The sequence below is a fragment of the Ciconia boyciana genome, chromosome 1 (assembly GCF_034638445.1).
Source record: "Ciconia boyciana chromosome 1, ASM3463844v1, whole genome shotgun sequence".
Classification (NCBI taxonomy): Eukaryota; Metazoa; Chordata; class Aves; order Ciconiiformes; family Ciconiidae; genus Ciconia; species Ciconia boyciana.
This window is the reverse complement of record NC_132934.1, coordinates 37437108-37459365: the sequence shown is the minus strand read 5'-3', so window position 1 is coordinate 37459365 and position 22258 is coordinate 37437108. Positions and strand designations below refer to the sequence as shown.

Genomic DNA, 22258 nt, shown 5'->3' with positions numbered 1-22258 from the left:
CAATGCTCTGTAACTTTTATTGACCTGTTGACTTGCAGCGGAATTATATTAGGGTTTACGGAAGCTGCTCTTTCCCCATTGGAATGGGGGGAGCAGAACTCAAATAGGATCCAAATACCTTTTCCTCTTACTCAGCAAATTGCCCAAGGAAACCAGTCCTGTATGAGCAGTCTTAAACTATGTATTTCGTATCACTGAGAAACATACGTCTGCGTTGGCAGAAGGGATGTTCTTTGTATTTACTTTTAATAGGTATAGATGATACAGAGTTAGTAATTACTGTTCCTTCTGCTTGCAGACTTTCTCCTCAGCTGAGAGACACGCTCACATTTACACAACACCCACAGTGCAGCATGTATTTTGTAACATTGACAGATGTTGAAAACAAGCATAGCTCATCTGAATTCTTTCCAGACACCCTTCGTTGTGTTCTGGGAAATGCCTTCATGCCCCTAGAGCCGGCTGCAGACCTCATTTCAATTGCACGATGTGTAGGTTTTAATTTTCATTTTGGAGGAACCATGCATTTTTCAACAGGGGCATGTCTGAACCAGTCATTGTGCTTTAACAGAAGTTGTCGTGGAAAAGCAGGGATGCTCTTCCAGCATCGCAAAGAAAGAAGGAAAAGGGAGATGTGTGTTTCAGTTTAGGCGGTAACTGGGGGGAAGAGTTACTCTGAGGCAATGACAATAAATCGAAGAGGTCATTCAGGTCAGATTTGGAGCAGCTTTGTGAGTTTGATTTAAGTTAGTAGCGATGGTGCAGGAAGGGAAGAAAAATCATACCGTCTGCTACCCTGAAACACAAGCATGGGTTTTATTCCCATATTAATGAATTCTTAAACACTAGCGAGTGAAGGCCTTCCCTCAAACCACGCCGAGCTCGGAGCAAGTACCTACAGATTCAGGCCTCCATTCAAAACTTTTAAGTGATTTCTAAGTGGTGCCATTAGGTCTGAAGAGGGAGGAACATTCCTCTGAAATGAACAGGATATTTACGGATTCGCAGATCTTGAGGCCGAGGCAGATGGCTCAGACTAAGTCTCCATCGCGGCAGGGGAAGGGCCATTGCCTAGCCCAGGGAAGGCGTCCAGCCCGGAGTTAACATAGCACCCACCACTTGCCTCTGCCTCTTGTTCCGCTGGTATCTTTCTTCTCCTTCTTAAAAAGTAATTGCATAAAAGACTCCCATGCTTATCTCTATTTTCAGATTGTCTGATTTCAGTTTTGAACCATTAGCTCTCTGAATGTTTCTCTCCACTCCAGTACCCCCTGCATACAGTTATTTCCCCCCCTCGTGAGGTATCACACACAAATTGAGGCACTTCGTGGTCTCTTTGAGAAAACAATTCTTCTTTATATCTGGTGGTGCAAATGTATTTACAATTCTTCTTTATATGTGGTAGTGCAAATTTATTTACTCTGGGGTTGTAACTTTTTTCCTATAAGGTCTCCCAGGTTACAATCTGAACTTTTAAAAGGTCAAATGGTGTATTTTCCCAGGATCCTTACCACAGACCTGGGAAGATTAAGTCAACTTCTTGTTTCTGCTTATGTATCTGAGGATAAGTGCTTATGCCACTCATGGGAGTCAGGAGCTCATGCTGAAGTGCTCATCCACCAGGGCTCCACAGGATTTAGGGGTACTTACTACTTTCCACCTTCTGTAGCGATGATCTGAATATTTTACACACTGGATAAAAAATTATTAAAAAAAATTATAAACAATAAAAACAAGTGCCACTAACTTCTCCAGTAACACTCCTATTCCACAATGATTTCCTAATGGCAACTATTTTGAGATTGTTGGTCCATTTCTAAACTTTGTATTGGGTGGTAACTGCGTAACACTCATGTTTTGATGAGAGTAATGTGATACTTAAGGTGATAATTAAGTGCCAAGCACTTAAATAATTCTAGGTGCACCTATATTATAATCTTTATCAATTATCTTTTTCAATTACTGCCCCCCCCCCAACGAAACTTTTCATAAAACCATACTGCCTGATGTGAATTCTTTATCATTTGAGTCCTGTATCAGCTTTTGCGTTATTTGGCCCAGGATGACTGTTAATGCTAGCTGGCACATAGTAACTCAGTTCATTCCCTAGTTAATGGGATAATTGGTCATAAATTTGTCACATTTGGACTCTTCTAGGGTTTCCATGCTATTCCAAGATTTAATTTCTTTTCAGTAAGACAGGTGTCTCTGCCTGCCTCAGGAGCATGTGGTGCCAGTAAAGCACGCAATGTTGGAACTAAGAAAGTGGAACTGTTTTCACAATTTGTTTACCCCCTCAAAGGAAAAAGCACTAAAAAATCTGAAAAGAGCAATTTGCCTGCAGGCTAGCAATATGCTTATTCTATCAAATATAGCTTTCATATTGTTTCACTACATTTATAGTGATTTTCTTTGTCAAAGTGACTAGTACTTAGAAACAATGAGAAACCATACCCTGAAATTACAGTCTGACATCAAAGAAGGCGGCATAATTTTTGAAGAAAACTGGTGGGTTTACCAATTAATTTCTTTGCCTGCCATACTGACTTCCCTCTAAAGATTTCAAAACCCTTAAAAAAATACACTGCACTCTATAACGCAGGGCTAACTCGCTGGGACAGCTAGAAGGGGTTGTGGCCTTCCCATTAGCAACTAGCTGTAGGTGCAGGAGCTGTTTCTACATCATCTGGCACGGTAATATCTGACAGCTTTTCTTGTCTGTCATCTCAACTGTAAGTTGCAAACTTCACTTCAGTGTGCCAGGAAGGCAGGTAGGACTTAAAGTGGATGATAGAAGAGATCAGGGAACCGATCTGCACCAAAGCATCCAAAATGCTGTCTGAAGCCAACTAAAACAAGAGGTCCTGGGCAGTGTCTCGTCACCTCTCCTTCCCTCCCAGCCAGGCTTTAAATGACGTATTGCTGTCACAAAATCTGTGGAGTAACTGGGAATTGCAAGCTGTCTTCTGCCTCCTACTCTGTTTTGTTTCTGTGACTCTCACATTAACAAGGTTAACTGTATCTTATCATTTTGGGGTTTATGCTGATACTTATAGCCATCAAAAAGCTTGCTGTCAATGTAACTGAAAAAAGAAAGCATACTGTAGATTTTTATTAGATGTGATTCATAAAAAGAGATGCTGGGACCCTCTTTCTTCTCTATATAAATGACTAGTTGAGTCACAATAACTTTTGACAGACACAGTAAAGAATAATACGCTTTCTGTAGTTTTAAGCATGTCCACACTGGATGAATTATCGAATCTTATGTGTGAATACATAGTTTTACAAAACTCACAACTTCACTGAATTCCCAGAACCCTTTGAGACACTCATACAGAAATGTTATTGATTTTTATATCTGATTAGGAAGCTTACAAACTCTGTGTGTGTAATCTTGGAAGCCAAATTAACAATAACAGAGAAAAATTAGAAACTATCTATGTAATTTTTTCCTAACTCAATGTTACTTTGATCAATACCCATTTAAAGTCTATCTGGATGATCCAGCTATTAGTAGGTAAGTACATTCCTTCAAATATAAGATCCCATACATGTATATATATATCTGCATTTACAAAGAGAGAATGAAGTGCATTAGGAGGCCGAGTTATCAGATATTAAAGCTCCAATCCACAAACTCCAAAGTGAGACTTTGGTAAGCCAAACCAGATCCTTTGCTCCTTCCTGATTTTTCCAAGCAAGTTCTAGGCTAACATGATATGGGGAAACCCATGGGGGTATGAATGTAGGGGGGCTCTTTGTGTGTGTTATTCAGAAAGATGGTTGCTTCCCTAGGATGACTTCCTCTACTCCACAGATAAATCTCAGCTCTCAAGTGCTCTGATTAAAATAAGCAAGTTAAACTCACAAGCTGCTTAGTACATAGCTTGGTATTGGGTTACTGTATTCCCCACCTAAATACAAGGTTTTAAGCCAAAAGCTTGTATCATTTTCCCCCCACCATATCGGTTTGTCTAATCTTAAATATATTGCCTCTCACCAACCATCTCAGTATATTTCCATTTGATTAATTATTGTTACAGTATTACTTTTAAAAAACAAGTAATAGGTTTTTATGACAATAAAAATTTTTTTTTGTAGCCTTATAAATGTTTTTAGAGCCAGACAATGACAGGAGAGAATCCCTGTTATATATGCTATCTTCTGGAAATAACTATTATTCTTATTCTGTGTTGGTCATTAAATAGCCATTTTGTAACCCATAATATAAGTCTTAGATAAAGACTACCCATTACACAAACACTGTGGGAAAAGAATTTGTAAGAAAATGGAAGACTAAGTAAGGCCTTGAATAGCTTTATTGAAATCTGTATAAATAAACATGCGCATTTCAAATGTAAACCCAAGTGAACTCAAGTGCAGACAAAATTTTAACCTCTGTCATGCAGGAGGTTAGTTTACATTTAAAAAAAAAAAACCTCAAAGCAGCTTTAAAATACCAGGATGAAACACCAGTTTTAATATCAAGGTATAAAGCAAAGCCATGTCCAACATACCTCATTTATATCCTGGTCAAATGCAATTTTTTAAACTTTTTAATGCTAACATAAATAAATAATTTACCAAAATGTGCACTCACAGAGTGAACTTTTATTTACAATACACAATTTATAACCTATTGTATTTGATTAGTTCAAGTGAAGAACATCATACTTTTTGCTTTTTTCTTTTTTAAATTATTTGTTTAAACAGTGGGACACAAAGCAGTTCTCCAGGTAGCAGATATGTGAAGTGTGCCCCTGCACTTAAGAGCCCCTCTCAAAGGCAGTATTGTATACAAATCAACAATACATTCTTCCAACTAGATCAAAGGGAAAGCAGCAAATTAAAAAATGTTTCAAACTGTCACACTTATTTTGGCATCCTGGACCCCTGAACATAGTGAACTAAAATCCAATTCAAAGTCTGTATGCCTTATATACTGTACAGGTTCTGACTTGAACATGCAAATGCCAATTCTCTTATAATGAGTTACCTTTTCAGATATGCTGTAAGGCTATGGTGAATTCCATCAGGAACACACAAAGAAAATTAACAGGCCTACCTTTAAAGTAATTTTGTTCATTAACAATTTAAAGGCAGGTTATATTGAAAAAATTCTCATCTAAGCCCGATACACAGTCATTACTATGGATACAGAATACTATTAACTCTGACCCTATTACAGAGTAGTTTGCAAGCTGTCAAACTACAAAAACTGGGGAGAGAGAACTTACAGCACAATTTTAAGTTTTGGACTGACACCAGATTAAAATTATGCATGTCTTATAAGCAAGATAACAGGAATTATGTCTGCAGAGTAGATTCCAACAAGCAACAAAGGATACTTACATTTAATTGAGAAACTTTTTGTTAATGCAGCATGAAATCCAGAACCTGTTCCACAGCAGCAGTAAGATGAACATAATATTCTGGATGCTCAACTATATCACAAAAGGTTAAAACACCTTTTCAAGCTATTTATTCTATTGTGACCGAATTAAAAAAAAAAAGAAAAAATTCTAGGGAGAAACAAAAATTTGCTGTTTCAAGAAAACTACTGCTTATATATTTATGACATTTTTACTTGTAGTCTGTGTGACAGCCTAAGGAACACGTATATATTCATCCAGAAACTAGACTTGGCAGTAGTATTCTTGCAGTACTAAGAAAATAAATGCCAGAAGTCCACAGATTTAACATTTTAGTTATTAACTCACATCCAAAACAAAAGAAAACATAATCCATCAGAACAGCAGCAGAAAACTTAAAAGGGGTTTATTTGTGATTTCCTATATATAGCTTGTGAATACAAGACTGTAAATGCATTAGAGACAATTTCTGTTTAAGTTTTTATTGTTTCACTTCAAGTACTGCACATGTTAAAATGTAATAAAGATTTACATTCTGTTATCTGAAATTCCCCATCTCAGATTTTTATTCTTAATTTGGTGGGCAATTTCCCTCTTCCAATAGGTATCCCCAGTAAGAAAGTCTCTTTTATGGCTTCTAGTTCTTCCATTAGTTAGTGTGCATACAATTTTCATTTTCTATATCATTATCATTTTCATTGCTGTCTTCATCACTTTCTAGTGGGATGCCTGTGGCAGCTGAAGCACCTTGTTTAGTTTCCCGGTCAAGAGGGAAAAAGCCAGTTCCACTGATTGTGTCCTGTCTCTGGTAGAAGAGCACATATGCTGCTTTGGACTGTAAAAGAGAAAAGTGTAATACGCTCATGAGGCTCCAGATAAAACATTTACAATCCAAGTTATTTTTGCATGTCGGAGCAAACCATTTTTGTTTTGTACTGTCCTTTGAAAGAACACAAACTACTACCTACAAATTTACTGCAAGGTTCATGATTCATTCTTCATTTTTCTTCCCTAAAGAAGAAAACATCAGCAGTCCCAATTTTAGAAACACAAAAGGTACTTGCCACTATTTGGTCCTCACATGCAGTGGACACACTACTGTCATCAAAGTAGTACCATTTTCCATCATCCTTATTTTTTGCAAAAGCAGTATCTAGGAAAAAAAAGCACAATGTCTAAGGACTTTGTATCTTCATAGATGTAATACAATCAGTTGCTAGAGTCTGCTACTGTCAAACACTAGACATTTAACCTATTATCACTATTAGACTCATACTTTCACACTTTTTTGTAAGCACAGAAAGCTTAACCAGTAACATTCCCCTTCTAAAGAGAATGTATAGTGAGAAAGGACAGTCAAAATAAAATCCCTTAATCACTTTTTCTTTTTTCTTCTCTCTTCTTTCAAGGAGATGCAGAATGTACAAAAATACAGACAAGTAAGACAAAATCAGCTGTAAGCGTACAGTAGCTCTTACGGAGCTCTTACATTTTCTCTTTTCACAATATGCATAGCTAGAAGTATAAAAGAACCTACAATTATCCTTGAAAGCTCATTTCATATTGTTGTGTTAGAATACTTGTGAAGCATTTCAAGGTAATGAAAAAAATTGTCCCTCAACCATTAAAAAATGCCATTGATTCAAACTGATCTATACTTAAATAAAAATAAACATGGAAAGAAAGCTGACATGTAGAATGATAATATTTGAAATCAACTCACAATGCCCTCCTCCCATTCCTCCATAGTGGTTGGAGACAGCAATCAAATTGTAGCGGCAAGGCCCTGCATTGGGATTAATAAGGAACTCTGACATGTCCAAGTCGCTGTTTAAAAAAGAAAAAAACCAAACAAAACAAACAAAAAACCAAAACCACCACACACACACAAAAAAACAAAACACAAAAAAAACCAAAAGAAGGTCACGTTAATAATATTTTTAACCATTTCACATTTTGGTGGTCTTTGAGCCCTTTACTTTATATTCCCCACAAAAAACACATACACCAGACTACACTGACAGTGCATCTCTTTCACTCTGTGAGGAGTGGAACAGGAACCAGTAATCTCAGCCAAAGCTACTGACAGAGCTCTTCCATACTTATCTACTATTATTATTTTTCCAAGTTCATACTTTTCACCTACAAACATTCTGTCATCAGTGTTTACTTGATCCATGCATGGAAGCTGAGAACAAAACTATTTTACATAATTGCTGGATTAAACATGTGCCCTAGTCATGCTAACTTTCACACTTCTAGCACCAAAATATTTAGGTTTCTTACTTTATTGGAAAGTCAACCAATGTATCCAACTTGTCCCTCATATATCTGCTGTAGGAAAAGCGCTTTAGATGAACTACCAGTACGGGGGGCAGTGACCACAAGTCTAACTTCTTGGTAGCTTGCTGATGTTCTTTACAGTTTGGACAATACCTAAAAGAAAATTAAAAAATCAATTTTAAATAACTGCAGTATGTATGTATGTTAAAATAAATTATCATAGGAGAAAGTCAAGTAACATGGGAGGAACTGAATGAGCAAAAGCTGAAACACACACACGTTCCATCTTCTGTTACTAATGCCATTGATATCCCTTCCAGTTTAAAACGTGAGGTGCTAGTGTGCAAGTGTGCTCACAGTGAAGCTCAACAGCATTTTAAAAACAAAAGTAGCACCCCCCAATATAGGATTCTCATCTCCTATAGTAGTCCCTGCATCTTTAGTTAAAGCACAGCTTTCTCATATTTTATGAAAGATGAAGGGTTTTGAAAATACTTCAGGAAAACTGACTATATGAAAAGCCATAAATAACAGCCAACTGTGGTTCTTCCAAGTTTCAGTTTCCAAATTCATCCATCTCCCACCCCACCCCACCTAACACTAAAACCAGATAATCTTTCAAGAAGTAAGGCTCAGGGAGGAAGGTAAGTAAGAACAATGCATGGAAGCAACTAAACCTTGAATCTTTCAAGAACTAAGGCTCAGGGAGGAAGGTAAGTAAGAACAATGCATAGAAGCAACTCTTCTGTGAAGTGGTCTACGCATATTCTACATCTTGGTATCTGACAAGTAAAAATCTAGGAAAAAAAGATATGAGCCCGAATTAAAAAAGACTGCACAAGTGTCTTTACATAGCAACATCACATAAAGACAAGAAATTAGGAGAACTGTAAGGGCAGGCTGTAATTGAAGAACTGTTTTCCCAGTTGGCTTAGAATATCTAGAATACAAATAGTGCTGGACTAGGCATGATGAGCTCTCGTAGATTAGACCTGTGAAGACCTGACAAATAAAGGAAGAATGTGATTAATGACCTCTGGTGAGATGTATCTAGTAGCAACTGCTTGACTTCAGCAGTAGTTGTATTTTGTAGTTTAAATACTCTCTTAAAATGTGCTGCAAAAATGGAAGCACTTCACGATAGTCGAGTTATATGATATCCCAAATAGTCTATCCAGTGTTGTATAATCTAGCTAACCCAGAAGAAGAACCAAGAATTTTTAAGTCGGCCCCCTGCCCTGCCCAAATAAAGGAGGATTGCCGGTGACAAAATTTGGAAGTCTCCAAAACTTTTAAGTATCCACAAAAGAAAAAGTGGCAGACCATCTTTCCAAACTTAATTCTGAGCTTCAGGTGTTGATGAAGGATTCTTATCTGCTAGAATATTCCTAGAGAAGAAGAATCTTATGGGAATATCCTATAATTGTGAATATTCAGATATGATTCCAAATCATAATTTGGAAGAACCATGAATCAGAATAAAACTCTCTGCCAAAAACTTAATGGTTGAAACATGAATGAGAGGTTCTACTCACTACAGACATCACCCATCCCTCAAAACCTGTTGTTTAAGCACATCCCTATTTCATATATCAATGCAAGGCAAGTTATGTATTTGCAGAAAAAAACTTCAGTATCCACCAACCTTTCTCATCTCAGAAAGGAATACTTGTTTAAACCACTGTGTTGGATTTGGCACGATATTATTCATTCACTGTGGATCACAGACTAGAATAACTTATGGATCTACCCTTCCTCCTAATTCTGAATGCATTCATTGTCTCCCATACAAACATAACCTTCTGTATAGGGTAACAATTTTAGTTAAGGAATGGATCAAAATAGAAAACATTTTCACAATTTTCAACTACGCTAGAAATGTCAAGATTCGAAATACTATTAGAAAATCAATTAGGTATCTCTGTTAATGTTCAAGTGTGTTTTTGATTACATTTTGAGAAATACACCGTAGAACATAAAAATTTTAATTTTTTGTCCTTACCATGGATCTTCAGCACCTAGTTTTTCCTTTGTTGTGAACAGCTCAATGCAATCTTTTAATTTCACAAAAGGCTTTTTGGGAGGCTTATATTCCACACTTTCATGTTTTTCAAAATCCTAAAGAGAAGTATTTCTTGAGTTAAGAGAACAAATGAAACAAAACTCATTTTAGTGATGTCGTCTTACTATAAACAGTAACTACAAAGCTCCTATATATGGAAAAAACTCATCAGAAACCATTCAAGCAAAAAGTTTTCACAGCTTCAGATTTAATTCCAAATTAGTAAACCTCAGATTTGCTAATTACTTAGATGTGTAAATGAAGTTTATTTATGACAACATATTTACTACGAATAGTGTGGAAAAAAGATATACTAGCTTCTTCTTTTGAAGACTCACAATCTTTTGTGTCACATCAATTAAGTTGTATTTTTCACATTTAAGTTTTACTAGTGTTGGAAAGGGGAGCAATATAAACAGCTTACCTCTGCTGCACTATCATCAAAATATCTCTTCTTCAATTCAGGATCCCAATCCAAAGCAAGGAAAGATCTTTCTAAGATTAAAAACATGTTTTCTCTTAGTATTATTTCTTGCTTTACATGAAATTGTATTAACTTTGGGCAAACACTCTTCAAAATTAATTTAACAATGCTAGCATGAATTTAAGATGAAAAATTGAAGCACACACAATTTCTGCATTTCTAAGAGTTAATTACAATAACAAATTAATTATTTATGCATAATTTACTACTGGGAAAAAAAAAAGATCAAATAACACATAGAGAGAATGAAACACTATTTTATGGAAGTGGAGTCAGAAAAAGTATCAGAATCAAATGTTGCCCAAACTGTTCCCCATGACTTACCGTCAAGCCTAGGTTGCCTATCATCAAATCTAATCTGCCTGGTGTCATCTTTGATGTAGTTTATGTCAGTATTGCCTAAATTATTGAACTGGAATGTAAACAATCGCTTTTTGTGTCCCGTGAGTGGTTGACCTTTGCAAGTATCCTCAGTACATAATCCATTTTCAGAGTCATTGTCACCTCCAACTGAGTCTTCTGACTGGCTGTTTTCATTCTCTGAAGGAAGTTCCTGATCCTGGCTGGATTCATCATCTTGTTCATCTGTTTCCATTTCGCCTGAAACAATCGGAAGAATAAGGAGGAAGAAATGAGGTAGAATAGCAATAATTGAAAGACACTACAGAATTAACTTCAGTTCCAAATTGAACACAAAATACTAAACAAGTTTAGATATTCCAGTCTTACTTGGAGATCCTTCTTCATGTATTCCATTTGGGCCATTACCATTGATACCATGGTCCTTACAGCAATGTAGGGATCCTTCAGTGTCTTCACTTTCAGTACATGTTTTTACATATCGGCTAAATATAACAAATGAAAGCAACAGTTAGAATCAATGGATTTTTAAATATTTACATTGTTCAAGCCAGCTAATTAAGCAGTTACAGCAAATCCTTTCTAGCGTACTGTATTCCTGCACTCCTTTCTGATTTATTAATAATTAATAGTTTTATTGCCTAACATGTCTACTGTTACAGCCACATCTGAAATTCTGCTCGTCTATGATCTTATGTTTTTGGCAGTTACTTGATTTTATGCAACTTGATTCTTGGTATTAATCTCTGTTTGTCCAGAAATCACTTCTTTAACTGTTCATTAACTATATTTTTTTTACATACACACACCCAAAAAAAGGGTTCACTTACAGAGAAAATTACATAAACAGAAAATGAAGCATAAATTTAAATTGGAGGTTATATGACTCTAATTTCTTCCACATAATGACACTTATTCCAGCCTAGTTTCAGAAAGTGTCTGCTATGTAGCTTAACAACATAAATCAGTATATAAACTTGTATAGTAGATACAGGAGGTACAACCATAGCAGAATAATTGGCAAAACATTTCCGTTTTAGCAAGCCCTAACAAACAGCTATTCATACAGCAGAATTAATTCCCCTAAACTGACAATACAGATTGACTCTCTACTGTCTTCTCAAATAATTTTTGGATGAGGATATGCTAACAAAAAATCAAATTAAAATCCACACTAATTCACATCTCAAGTGGCTAAAATTTTAGATTTAATATATTTAACAAAAAGTAAAGAAAAGTACTCAAATCTAATCAGTTTGTTAGCAATGCATGTAAAAAATAAGTGCTTACTGATTCCAACTATTACCATTATTCATAACAAATGCATTTTTATTTAAACGATAACCTTACCACATTCTTAGCAGCAGCAGGTTATACAGTTTATCTTCAGTATTGTTTCTAGGCACTGCTATGAGAAAAGGTTGACCAAACAGTGAAGAACCACTATGGCTGTAGCTAGTGTGCCTGCACTTTTCCCTTAAACAAACAGGAATTATAACTTGTTCTGTATCTTCTGTTCTATTGATAGCAATTTCAAATCTAAAAGAAAAACAATCAGAAATACAAAGGACAACTGTTATTTAAAAGGCTACAAAGGCAAAAAATTAAAAAAGAATAAGACCCCCAAGATTTGTCTTTATCTTATGTCTAGGTTTTAATCTTTTGGAAATAACTAAACAAACTGCAAAGAGACATGAAGCATGTTATCTGTACTTACACATAAATGTCATCACGTTCCATAATACTACTTAGATTTTCATCCATGCCAAATATCCGGTGGAACCTGTGATTGTATATATCAGTGACAATCATCTAAAAAAAAAAAAAAAGGAGTATACATCATTAAATCAGGTTAATATGTGTTAAAATGTTCATTATTGTGCTTCAAATAAGAAATCACTCTTACCTTATCTGCAGCAACACCAGACAAAGCTGACAATGCTGTGCAAAGATCCAATATATTTCCAATTTTGGGAACAACTACTTTGTACTAAAAAAAATGAAATGTCACTTCAATTTCTTAAGAGAACAAATATGCATGAGAAAAAAACAAACAACTTATCACATGTTCAGCATGTTTCACATGCTTTTTTCAGATTCTTGAACTTAAGGTGTAAAGTATATAAATCAACTAACACAAATTCCAAGAGCTGCTAAAAATGTAGTAGTTCACAACTTTACTCACACAAACACGCATACTCTGAATACTACATTTATTAGTTAATACAATACTTTTTTTGATGTTATTTTACTTTCTCCACAAGAAGACTAACAGCACCAATTACTTAGATTTATATTTCAACAGCACCTACTTATTTAAACATTTAAATAGTATGCATGCTATTGACTAGATTCTTAAATTTGGAATACAACACAAGTTGTTTATAAAGTATTACTGGGAAAAAAAAGCAATGGTGGGCAACGGATGAAGACTGAATTCTAATTTCACATGCAGAGAGAGAACCTGATGATTAACAGTCAAAGAAAACCTCTCTGTGGCTTCCCTTAGTGCAGTACACCTGCAGTTCATAATAAAACTCCACACGGGACTCTTACCTGTTATTTGCATAATAAATAAAGACAGGATTAATTAGAAATAAGGTATTATAACTTTGTAATTAATTGCCAAGTACAGCATGTGTTTGGAATCTCCTTAATTTTTATAGTTATTTAGACTCACAAAAGCTTTACTGAACTCATACTCTTCCAAAACTCTATTCATTCCTGCATAACCATCTCACATGTCATACAGGGGCATCTTCAACTACTGTGTGTCCCTTGTGCAAACCTGTTCTCACAAATAATTAAATTTCTAGCAGGCTCATCTCCCACTAGTTAATATATGTCCCTTTATCTTTGACTTCCCTAACTCATACTGCCTTTGAGAACACTCCCTTTTCCCCCACTTTCGTTCTTATAGTACTCTGATTTCAGGTGTTAAAGCCTTTTTGCAAGTATGCCTAACTGCCCTTGTCTTATTTATTTCACCTATCCTTGCTTACCACATAAGGTACAGCTAGAACCATTTAATCATGTCTCTGTTATCATAACCTATGTACATCGTTTCATGCCATTCTAAGGTGCGTAATACCATCCTTCTTAAAAAAGGCAAAAGAGATACTCTTTACAAAGAAATCTTATCTGAAATTTTTTCTTTTGACTATTAAGTGATAGCAGAGAAGAATTCAGGACTACTTAATAAATTTAGTCATGCGGTTTTTTGTACCACTTATTACCAGTATTTGCCTTTTGAGGCTAAGAAACTGAAGAATTAAGTCTGGATGAAGTGTATAAATTTTTTTTTTAATAACCATACAAATTCGTTATAGCAACACTAAAATAAAAAAGTGAGGACAGCATACATTTTAAAGATTAAGAAGCCTTATTAATGCAACCATAAAGAAATTACCAATATCTTCCTTGAAACTGATAGAAATATACGAAGGTACATATAGTCTTCCTCAGGCTTTCTACGTGGGACTTCAGAACACATACCAGAAAACTAATGCTTGTTGGATTTGCTTATTGTACTTATAAACTTAAAAAACGTAAAGGAACTCAGGTTCATTGTTAATGCCACATGAATCAGGAGTTTTGTACATAAACTAAGAGGCTTACCTGCATAGGCTTTGCAAGTGGATCCATTCTAACTAAATAAACTTCCAAAGTGCGTTCTTTTTTCATGGGTAATGGAAGTGTCAAGTAACAAAAGGGATCAAAGGTTACAGATATCTTAGCACATTCAGGACAAACTAGGGTGGATTTAAAAAGGCCATGAAATATATCTACAATGATGGAATCATTTCTTTTTAAATGGTTTTCCCAGGCTTCTTCAGCAACCACCTGTAATTAAAGCACAACCTGGGTTATGACAAAGTAGTAGGAAATGAATAGTGAGAATTATTAGCAAGAGTACTTGATAGAACATTCTCAGTTACCACCTAAACATAGAAATCTCACTCCAAAGGACCCTGGTAAGATATGTTACTACTATCAGGATCACAGGTTAAAAGACATATGCTTTTCCTAGGACAGAGATTCTGTCAGTGGTATTACATAGTCTGAGAGAGACTTCAAGTGGCTTAGGACAAGACAAAAGCAAATAAAACTAAAATTCCATCAAAAGTAACTCATAGTCATAACAAAAGAAATTATCTATATGCTTGAGGCTCAATGCTAGAAGAGTTTCCCTAAAGTAAGAGTACTGGAGAGAGACAGAACGCTGCATACTGTAGATATAAGAATAAAAGAACAACAGAATGGAAATTGTTTTTCCAACTGAACTCAGCATTGAATTGAACAAAAAGGTCTTAAAAAAGCCTTAACACCCTCCAACCCCCCCCAGTTATCTTCCAAATAAACAGAAATTTACACAGGTACTTGAACAAGATCTCCATTTTAAGGTCTTGGCTTATTTTCTGAAATCTATTCCAGAAAAAGCAACATGTGATCAGCATCCCAACCTTTCTGTGCACAATCATGTAGAAGTATCTTGCAATGCACAGCCTTGACTAAAATGAAGATCAACACAAAAAACACTACCTTGTCTGGTCTCCCGTCTGCATCTTTTAACTGAATGTAAGGCTTTTTCCTAATTCGATTCAAATCCTCATGTAATCCATCCAAGAGAAAAGCCAGTAGCTCTTGACAGTCTTGTTGCTGATAACCAGAAAATTGTGGTGCAAATCGTCCCACTTGTGTCTAAAAAAAAAAAAACCAAAACCCACAAACAAACAAACTTCTGGTACTTTAACTGTTATAAAGAATAGATACTTCCGAGATACTACAGCAGAAAGTTGAAAAAGTAAAACTTATAAAGTTATAAAAGATAAGCTTTTCAATGGAGACAAGAAGCCAAAACTAATTCTCAAAGACCAAAGCACAATGACAGTTGATACTTATTTAAATATACATCCAAGTGTTTTACCAGTTAAATGAATGGACTGCATACTGATGAATATTACTTTAAATTCTTATTCTTGCATATTTCTCTAAGTTTTGTATACTTAAACTACAAAACCAAAACTGACAATGTACATTCAGGTTAAATTCCCTACTGACCTTAAATGCTCTTGGGGTAACATAGCTGTATTTTCCTGACCACATTTGCTTGATAAGCTCTGCATAAGATTTTGCTATTTCACCTCGCATTCCTAAAGGATTGTCAAAATTCAGTTCTTCTTGGTATTTATCATTGAGGAAGTATTCTGTAAGAGGAGGTGTGTTGCTCAGACACTGTAAATAGAAATACAGAATTTTTAGAACAGTGATTTGAATTAGTTCTAAACAAAGAATGTTTGAACTTTGTTAAAGCAGCCATGAACAATACTTTCAACTGTAATGCCTACTGCCTGCAAGGAAAAAAAAAAACCAAAACAAACACCAAACCCCAAAAACCCCACAAACCAAAAAAACCTCCAGGTCTTTTCCAGAAACAAATAATGGTTTTAAACTAAGACTGGCTGCAGCTATCATTACAAGTTATGCACAGATAACATTCTTCAAAAGCTTTACATGAGAATTTATTAGACATAGTAGTCCAGCCAACCACAGTGTGACAACACAATTTGTATCGAGGTTCAAAACAAACAAAAGAAGGTGGTTCTTGATACACACATAGTAGCTTTATGAAACTCCTTGCTGAAAGTTGATATAGATGCACGCAGTTTACAGGGCCTCAAGGAGAGACTGCATAGGTACTTGGAAGAGAGAGCCAATAGGGCTTATTAAATCAAATTACACCACATTCAGCACAACATGTGAGCAGAAAATAGTTGAAAACTGAGAGATTTTTTTGGGGCGGGGGTGAGAGGGAAGGGAAGGTGAGGATGCTTGTCCTATTCCTTCTCTTTCTAGGCATCTGCTTATGGATGCTGTTGAAGACAGCAATCTATGCTAGATGGACTAGACCTTGAATCAGAATTGGTGCAGCCCTTCCTATGTTCTTTTAAATTTTGTGAAGCTGTTCACAGCTGAAATTAGTTCAAGGAAAGCAAGGGCCTTGGTTTAGACAGAGATAATGACATCTTCTGTACTAGTTTGTCTCTTCTGTCAGCACTTAGAAATAGCAGGATGTAATCACTGAAATACGATTTACAGTTTTAGGAAACCACTTTGAATTTGTGTGTGCTGCTACTCATACTCCTTTAAACAAAAACTTTTCCATCACTCAGAAATGATCCCCATACCATGCCTTAGCATATAGATTTAGCAAAGTTTCTTCACTGAACATTATGAGCTTTTCTGCATTCTTTCCTCTATTAAAGATTCCAAGAAAGGTCAAATATTTCATCAGTCTCATCTGCCTCTCCGCAAGCAAGGGGAAGAACAAAAATTTTAGCTCCACATACGCTACTGCGTAAGATGCAACAATTGAGACTGGAAGAATTACAACTTAATTGAGCAGGGCAAAAAAAGTTATTCCTATTTCTGCCTATCATACCTGTGTAATATGATAAGGCAAAACCAGTCATATGCTGTAGACAGCCGAGTTTCACGCTCATATCATACTCCTTCCTTTCTCTCCCTCCTCACCTAAAGCCTGAATGAGCTGTCAACACTGCAAAAAAATCCTGATATTACAGACCCTTTTGGACACTTTTTGAAGAAAGCTCATTTTTCTCTTGCTACATGGCAAAGAGCTTTTATTCCTAGTAGTGGTGATCCCAAGCCCCTGCAACCTCACAGATCCATGCTGTCAGTTCTGAACTGATCCACGCAGCTAAGAGGAAAAACAGTTGGTCTCTCAAATCCATACCGAAGTGATCAGAGTTTTCAAAAGATTATTTTTAGCATCAATGTAAATGAATGGATGGACTACCAAGTTCCACCGGATACCCAGAAACAATACAGTGCAAACCACGCTAAACTAACTATAAATAAAACTACACTTTAGGTGAAATTGCACGTTCAATCTGAGTGATGTGACAAATCCTGCTGGCCAAAGGAGTCCTGCCCCTTCTCTGCTGATCCTCATCTGATTGCACAATAAATATATTCATCTCACTAACCTGTCAAAAAACTATTTTTCCTCCTCATTTTTCTCCTGGATTATTTTTGGGCCAGTTTAGGAGATCAAATCAGTTCAGCTGATCAGCTTAGTGTGAGGAATGTCCAGAACAAGGAACTAAATAATGCAAAAATAGTAAATTTTTCTATAGGTTCTTAGTCAAGCACTACGCAATGTGCTGACAGTGTGTTGTTTCACCAAAAAACTGATTTATCTTTATCTAGTTTTTACCTGATAAATTAGTTTTGTCACTTTCTCAGAATATTAATTTATATTTGTATGTATAAGTCGGGAAGATTACTACAGATTATTTCCCTTTTTCCTTATAACAATTTCCACATTCCAACATAAGATGACACTGACGGTAGTACTGGAATGCAGAAGTATCTATCTGAACATGGCAACTTCTGAGATACAGAGCTGACAACTTTTCTAAAATACCAGGTGCCACAACTTTTGAAAGAGTAGCTGCTAAAGGAACTAATACAGTTGGCCACATACCCACTGATCTTTTCAACATAACTGACAAAGCTAAATAATTACAAACATGTTTACTTCTTGAAAAGGTTGACAACGGAGAACTATTTAAGATCATGATTAAAGTCACAGGGGAAAAGGCATCCACAAGCCAATCTGAAAGGAAGCCTACATTCTTATTTTCTCATGATGTGATATGTTGTAGGTTATCAAGGAAGCCTTATGGAAAGCATCAATAAAAAACCTCAACAATTAGAAGCAAGACAATCTACTACACAGCAAAGTCACCAGATTTATGTGCACTGTTCAATCTAGTGGCTTTGGTTTTTTTGTTTGTTTGTTTTAAAACACAGACATAGGTAAACTAACAAGTAATATATAGAAACCAAAAAAGCTAAACAAATACAGTAAAACTACAGAAAAAGGTTTGTGAACTAAAGAGGTAACAGAATGGCACTTCATTTCAGGTACTGCAGTCTCCACAAGTTTCCTTTAACCAATGAAACTTCTGTAAAGTGCTCAGTCTCTGAACCCAAACTGGTTGTTTAGCTAAATGATCATGGGAAAAGATGGAACAGAACGTAGAAACTCCAAGACCAACTATGAGACAAACAACAGAAGAGAAGGATCAGTCTTCAGCATGACAAAGGTTAACACTGAAATTATAGTTCCATGTTACATATTAATTGGAAAAAAAAAGATTTTTCTGTAGCAGAGCAATCTGTGGATAACAACTATTTATGTAATCAGTATCAAGGGATCATAATCAACCTCCAAGAAAATTAGACAAACAATGCGACTGGACAAAACAATGCTTCATACAATTTGTGCATCAACTGTATTATGCAGCACCGCATGCATTGCTGATGTACATATACATGCATACAAACACCCTGGAAGAATTTTAAACTATTGAGTCAAAAAGGAGACCTAATCACCTGTAAAGACACATACTGTTTAGAAAGCATAGCTGTAACTAGTAGGGTGTGAGAGGCATTACAGAATCACAGAATCATATAGGTTGGAAAAGACCTATAAGATCATCGAGTCCAACTGTAAACCTAGCACTACCAAGACCACCACTCTACCATGTCCCTAAGCAAAGATGCCCAGGAAAATGGACAATGAATAATCTTTACTTTTAGTGGCTTATATATATATCTATATATCTATCTATATATCACTCAATGCTGTAGCCTCACTGGAATACTGTAATTCCAATACTAGACTATGATCTTATTAGCAAGTCTACTTGTCCTATGAAACCTTCATATAGGTAGAAAAATAATAATAAAAATAGTCATGTCATACTTCTCTAAATCCACATAATTTAAGTATGGGAAAACTCTGATGAAAGAGTTTGCAAGGACTCTGATTGTTTAATTGATAAAAATAAAATAAAATGAATGAAGAAAGAGGGAGCATGGGAGCACTCGCCCTGTGAGAAAAGGCTGAAGCATTGGGGCTTGTTCAGCCTGCAGAAGAGACTGTTTCAGAGACCCAACAGCAGCCTTCTAGTACCTACAGCGAAGTTAAGGGGAAGATGGAACCAGGCTCTTCACAGTGGTGCATAGCGGGATGACAAGAAACAATGGGCATGTTGAAACAAGAGAGGTTAAAGATATACGGAAAAAAGTTTTCACTTTAAGAACAGTCAAGCAGAGGAGCTGAGAGGCTGTGCAGCCTTCTTGGAGGTTTTCAAGACCCAACTGGATAAAGCCCTGGGCAACCTGGTCTGACCTCAGAGCCGACCTTCCTTTGAGCAGGACGCTGCACTAGAAAGTTCCTTCTAACCCAAATTATCCCATGATCTTAAGGTAATGAGGAAACATTTATTCACATCCCATAAGGAATATTACATAGAAATAATGATAAAAATAAAATTCAAAGCAAAGAAAACATCACTACCTATTATGCCAGTGAACTGGGGAAATGAGAAGCAGACAATAAGATCATGAAATTGAGCTAAAAATTGAGTGTTCCTGTAAGTATCATGGTTCTTCAGCTGTCCTACTTAATAACAGTTTTATGCAAGGGACATTGAAATTTAATATTTCAGCCTTCTAATTAAAGGGCAAGAGCTGACTGACTGAAAGAAAGATCCAAGTAATAGGAGAAAAAGTGAGTTACTTTACACCTGTCTATCCTACTTTTGTCTGAAGTGCTTAGTGTCAGATGTGGTGAAAAGCGCTCAGCTAATGCACCCCTTAACCCAAACTCCATATGCCTATGGCAACTGAAACAGAGCACTAAAAACTTAATCATTTCAGGTTTTGGTGAAAGATGTTATGTTTTGTCTGGATAAACTCACAGCCATAAGTAACTGTAGAGGGAATATTAATCAGCTTTCTGAAGAAAGAAAACTGCTGAAATACCCCACTGCAAAGCTCTCAACAGCTGTTGTTCAAAAGTTAAGTATATATAATCACACTGATGGAAAAAATACGTAAAAATGAAAGTGTGGGGAAAAAAAAGTGTTTTTAATTAAAACATTTACTTTCATTCTTCTCCTATTTTTGAATCACAAAATGAAAAGCTTTGTGAACTCTCAGGTTTTCATTGCAAAAGAAAAAAAAAAAAATTTCCCACAGAGCTCTAATCACTAGTATCCCACCAAAAGGGCAAAGCAATACTTAGGAAACATCCACAGGTGGCAGCACAGAAATGCTTTAGAAGATTGTTTTTCTTATTTTTTTTCAGCTTAGAACATAGCTGTGTACATAAGTAAATGTGAATAAAGCATCTACTTGCCAAATACTCTTTTCGCTTGATATGGGTTCAAGCATTCATAATAATGTTTTCATAAAGTCCACAAGCTCCCTTTTGTATTTCCTGTTTTATTTAATGCTCAGATCTGCAAAAGCAGACATTTAGGCGTTAATAATAAAAATCAAGCCTTAGGTGTTAGCACTGAAGTAAATTAAAATTAGATACATGGAATACCCCCTCAAAAGAATCTGAAAAATCTTAAGAAAGAAAATCTCCAATACAACCAAAATATGAAATAATATTGAATTATTGCTTTTTAAAATAAGAAACAGTGATAAGACAACAGCACTTGGGAGAAATAAAATGGTATCTTAACCTTCTTGGCCTTACTCCTACTCAGCTTGCAACTGTCTGTGGTACCACAGAGGATCTTACCTGTCTCTTCACCATCTCTCCTCTAGTTGTCTTGAGCTTTGTAACACTGAAAGCCCCTACTTGGAAAAGCAAAGGTCTCTTTACAATAATCACTTAGAAGGATGAAGGGGCAAGCCTAACCTTACCTATAGATTGAAGAACTGTTCATGAACTTGCAACAAAATTTAAGAAACTGTCAGGATTATCACATTTCTACCTAGTATGGTTACAGGGCAAAAACCTTCAGACAAGTTTGTCAGACTCTGGAGAGCAAGATGTTCAAGGAACTGGCAAGTTTGTCAGACTCTGGAGAGCAAGATGTGCAAGGAACTGGCCCTCTTCTTCAAGGGACACTGATAACAGTTCTGATGCAAACCATCTTCACTGCACATGAGGCGAGAGCAAAGAGAAGCTGTCTGAGAAATGAAGTGGTTTCTGAAGCAGAAATGGCTCTTACATGAACACTAAGGGGCCTCAATGCCCTCTGGGAAGGACGAAGATCCGAGAAAAGTGGTAATCAGCAGGAGAGTGGATAAACTAAACTCTCCTTCTGTTGAAGAAAGCTACATTGATTACACTCAGCACTGACTGAATGGAAGGGATCGAAGCAGAGCTTTTGGAATAGAACATGAATGGAACTGGAAACTATTTCAGAGTCTAAAACTCTAGAGTAAACTATTTTGTTTAAAGAAAACAGAATTATCCTGATAAACAATGCTATGTTGACATAACTGTGAAGTAAGACACCTTAAGAAGGTAAATAAGCTAGAGTAGGTAACCAAAGCAGACCAGAGAATCACAGAATAGTTGAGGTTGGAAGGCACCTATGGAGATTGTGTAGTCCAACCCACCTGCTCAAAGAAGGGTCACCTAGAACAGGTTACTTGGGATTGTGTCCAGTCAGGTTTTGAGCATCTCCAAGGACGGAGGCTCCACAGCCTCCCTGGAAAACCTATTCCACTGTTTGATAACCCTCACTGTAAAACAAAATTTCTTATATTTAAATAGAATTGCCTGTGCTTCAGTTTGTGCCCATTGCCTCCTGTCCTTTCAGCGGGCACCACTGAGAAGAATTTGGCTCAGTT

General features: G+C 36.1%; 1 protein-coding gene across 3 annotated transcripts in view; it reads right to left on the bottom strand.

Moving 5' to 3' along the window:
* Positions 1 to 4313: 4313 nt before the first annotated feature.
* The window catches only part of USP15 (ubiquitin specific peptidase 15), a 70158-nt gene continuing 52213 nt past the window's right edge, over positions 4314 to 22258 (bottom strand). Inside the window, exons 9-22 of one of the 3 annotated variants that reach the window (XM_072862649.1) lie at positions 15626 to 15799; positions 15107 to 15265; positions 14183 to 14407; positions 12471 to 12554; positions 12282 to 12376; positions 11915 to 12103; positions 10934 to 11049; positions 10529 to 10804; positions 10145 to 10215; positions 9661 to 9776; positions 7662 to 7811; positions 7099 to 7202; positions 6440 to 6528; positions 4314 to 6210 (exon numbers count right to left, since the gene is read on the bottom strand). In XM_072862649.1, coding sequence (XP_072718750.1) covers positions 6025 to 6210; positions 6440 to 6528; positions 7099 to 7202; positions 7662 to 7811; positions 9661 to 9776; positions 10145 to 10215; positions 10529 to 10804; positions 10934 to 11049; positions 11915 to 12103; positions 12282 to 12376; positions 12471 to 12554; positions 14183 to 14407; positions 15107 to 15265; positions 15626 to 15799 — 2034 coding nt within the window. In that variant the 3' untranslated portion in view covers positions 4314 to 6024. Of the gene's footprint in view, positions 6211 to 6439; positions 6529 to 7098; positions 7203 to 7661; positions 7812 to 9660; positions 9793 to 10144; positions 10216 to 10528; positions 10805 to 10933; positions 11050 to 11914; positions 12104 to 12281; positions 12377 to 12470; positions 12555 to 14182; positions 14408 to 15106; positions 15266 to 15625; positions 15800 to 22258 lie in introns of those variants that run through there. The other 2 variants (XR_012042687.1, XR_012042689.1) reach the window with 2 other exon arrangements.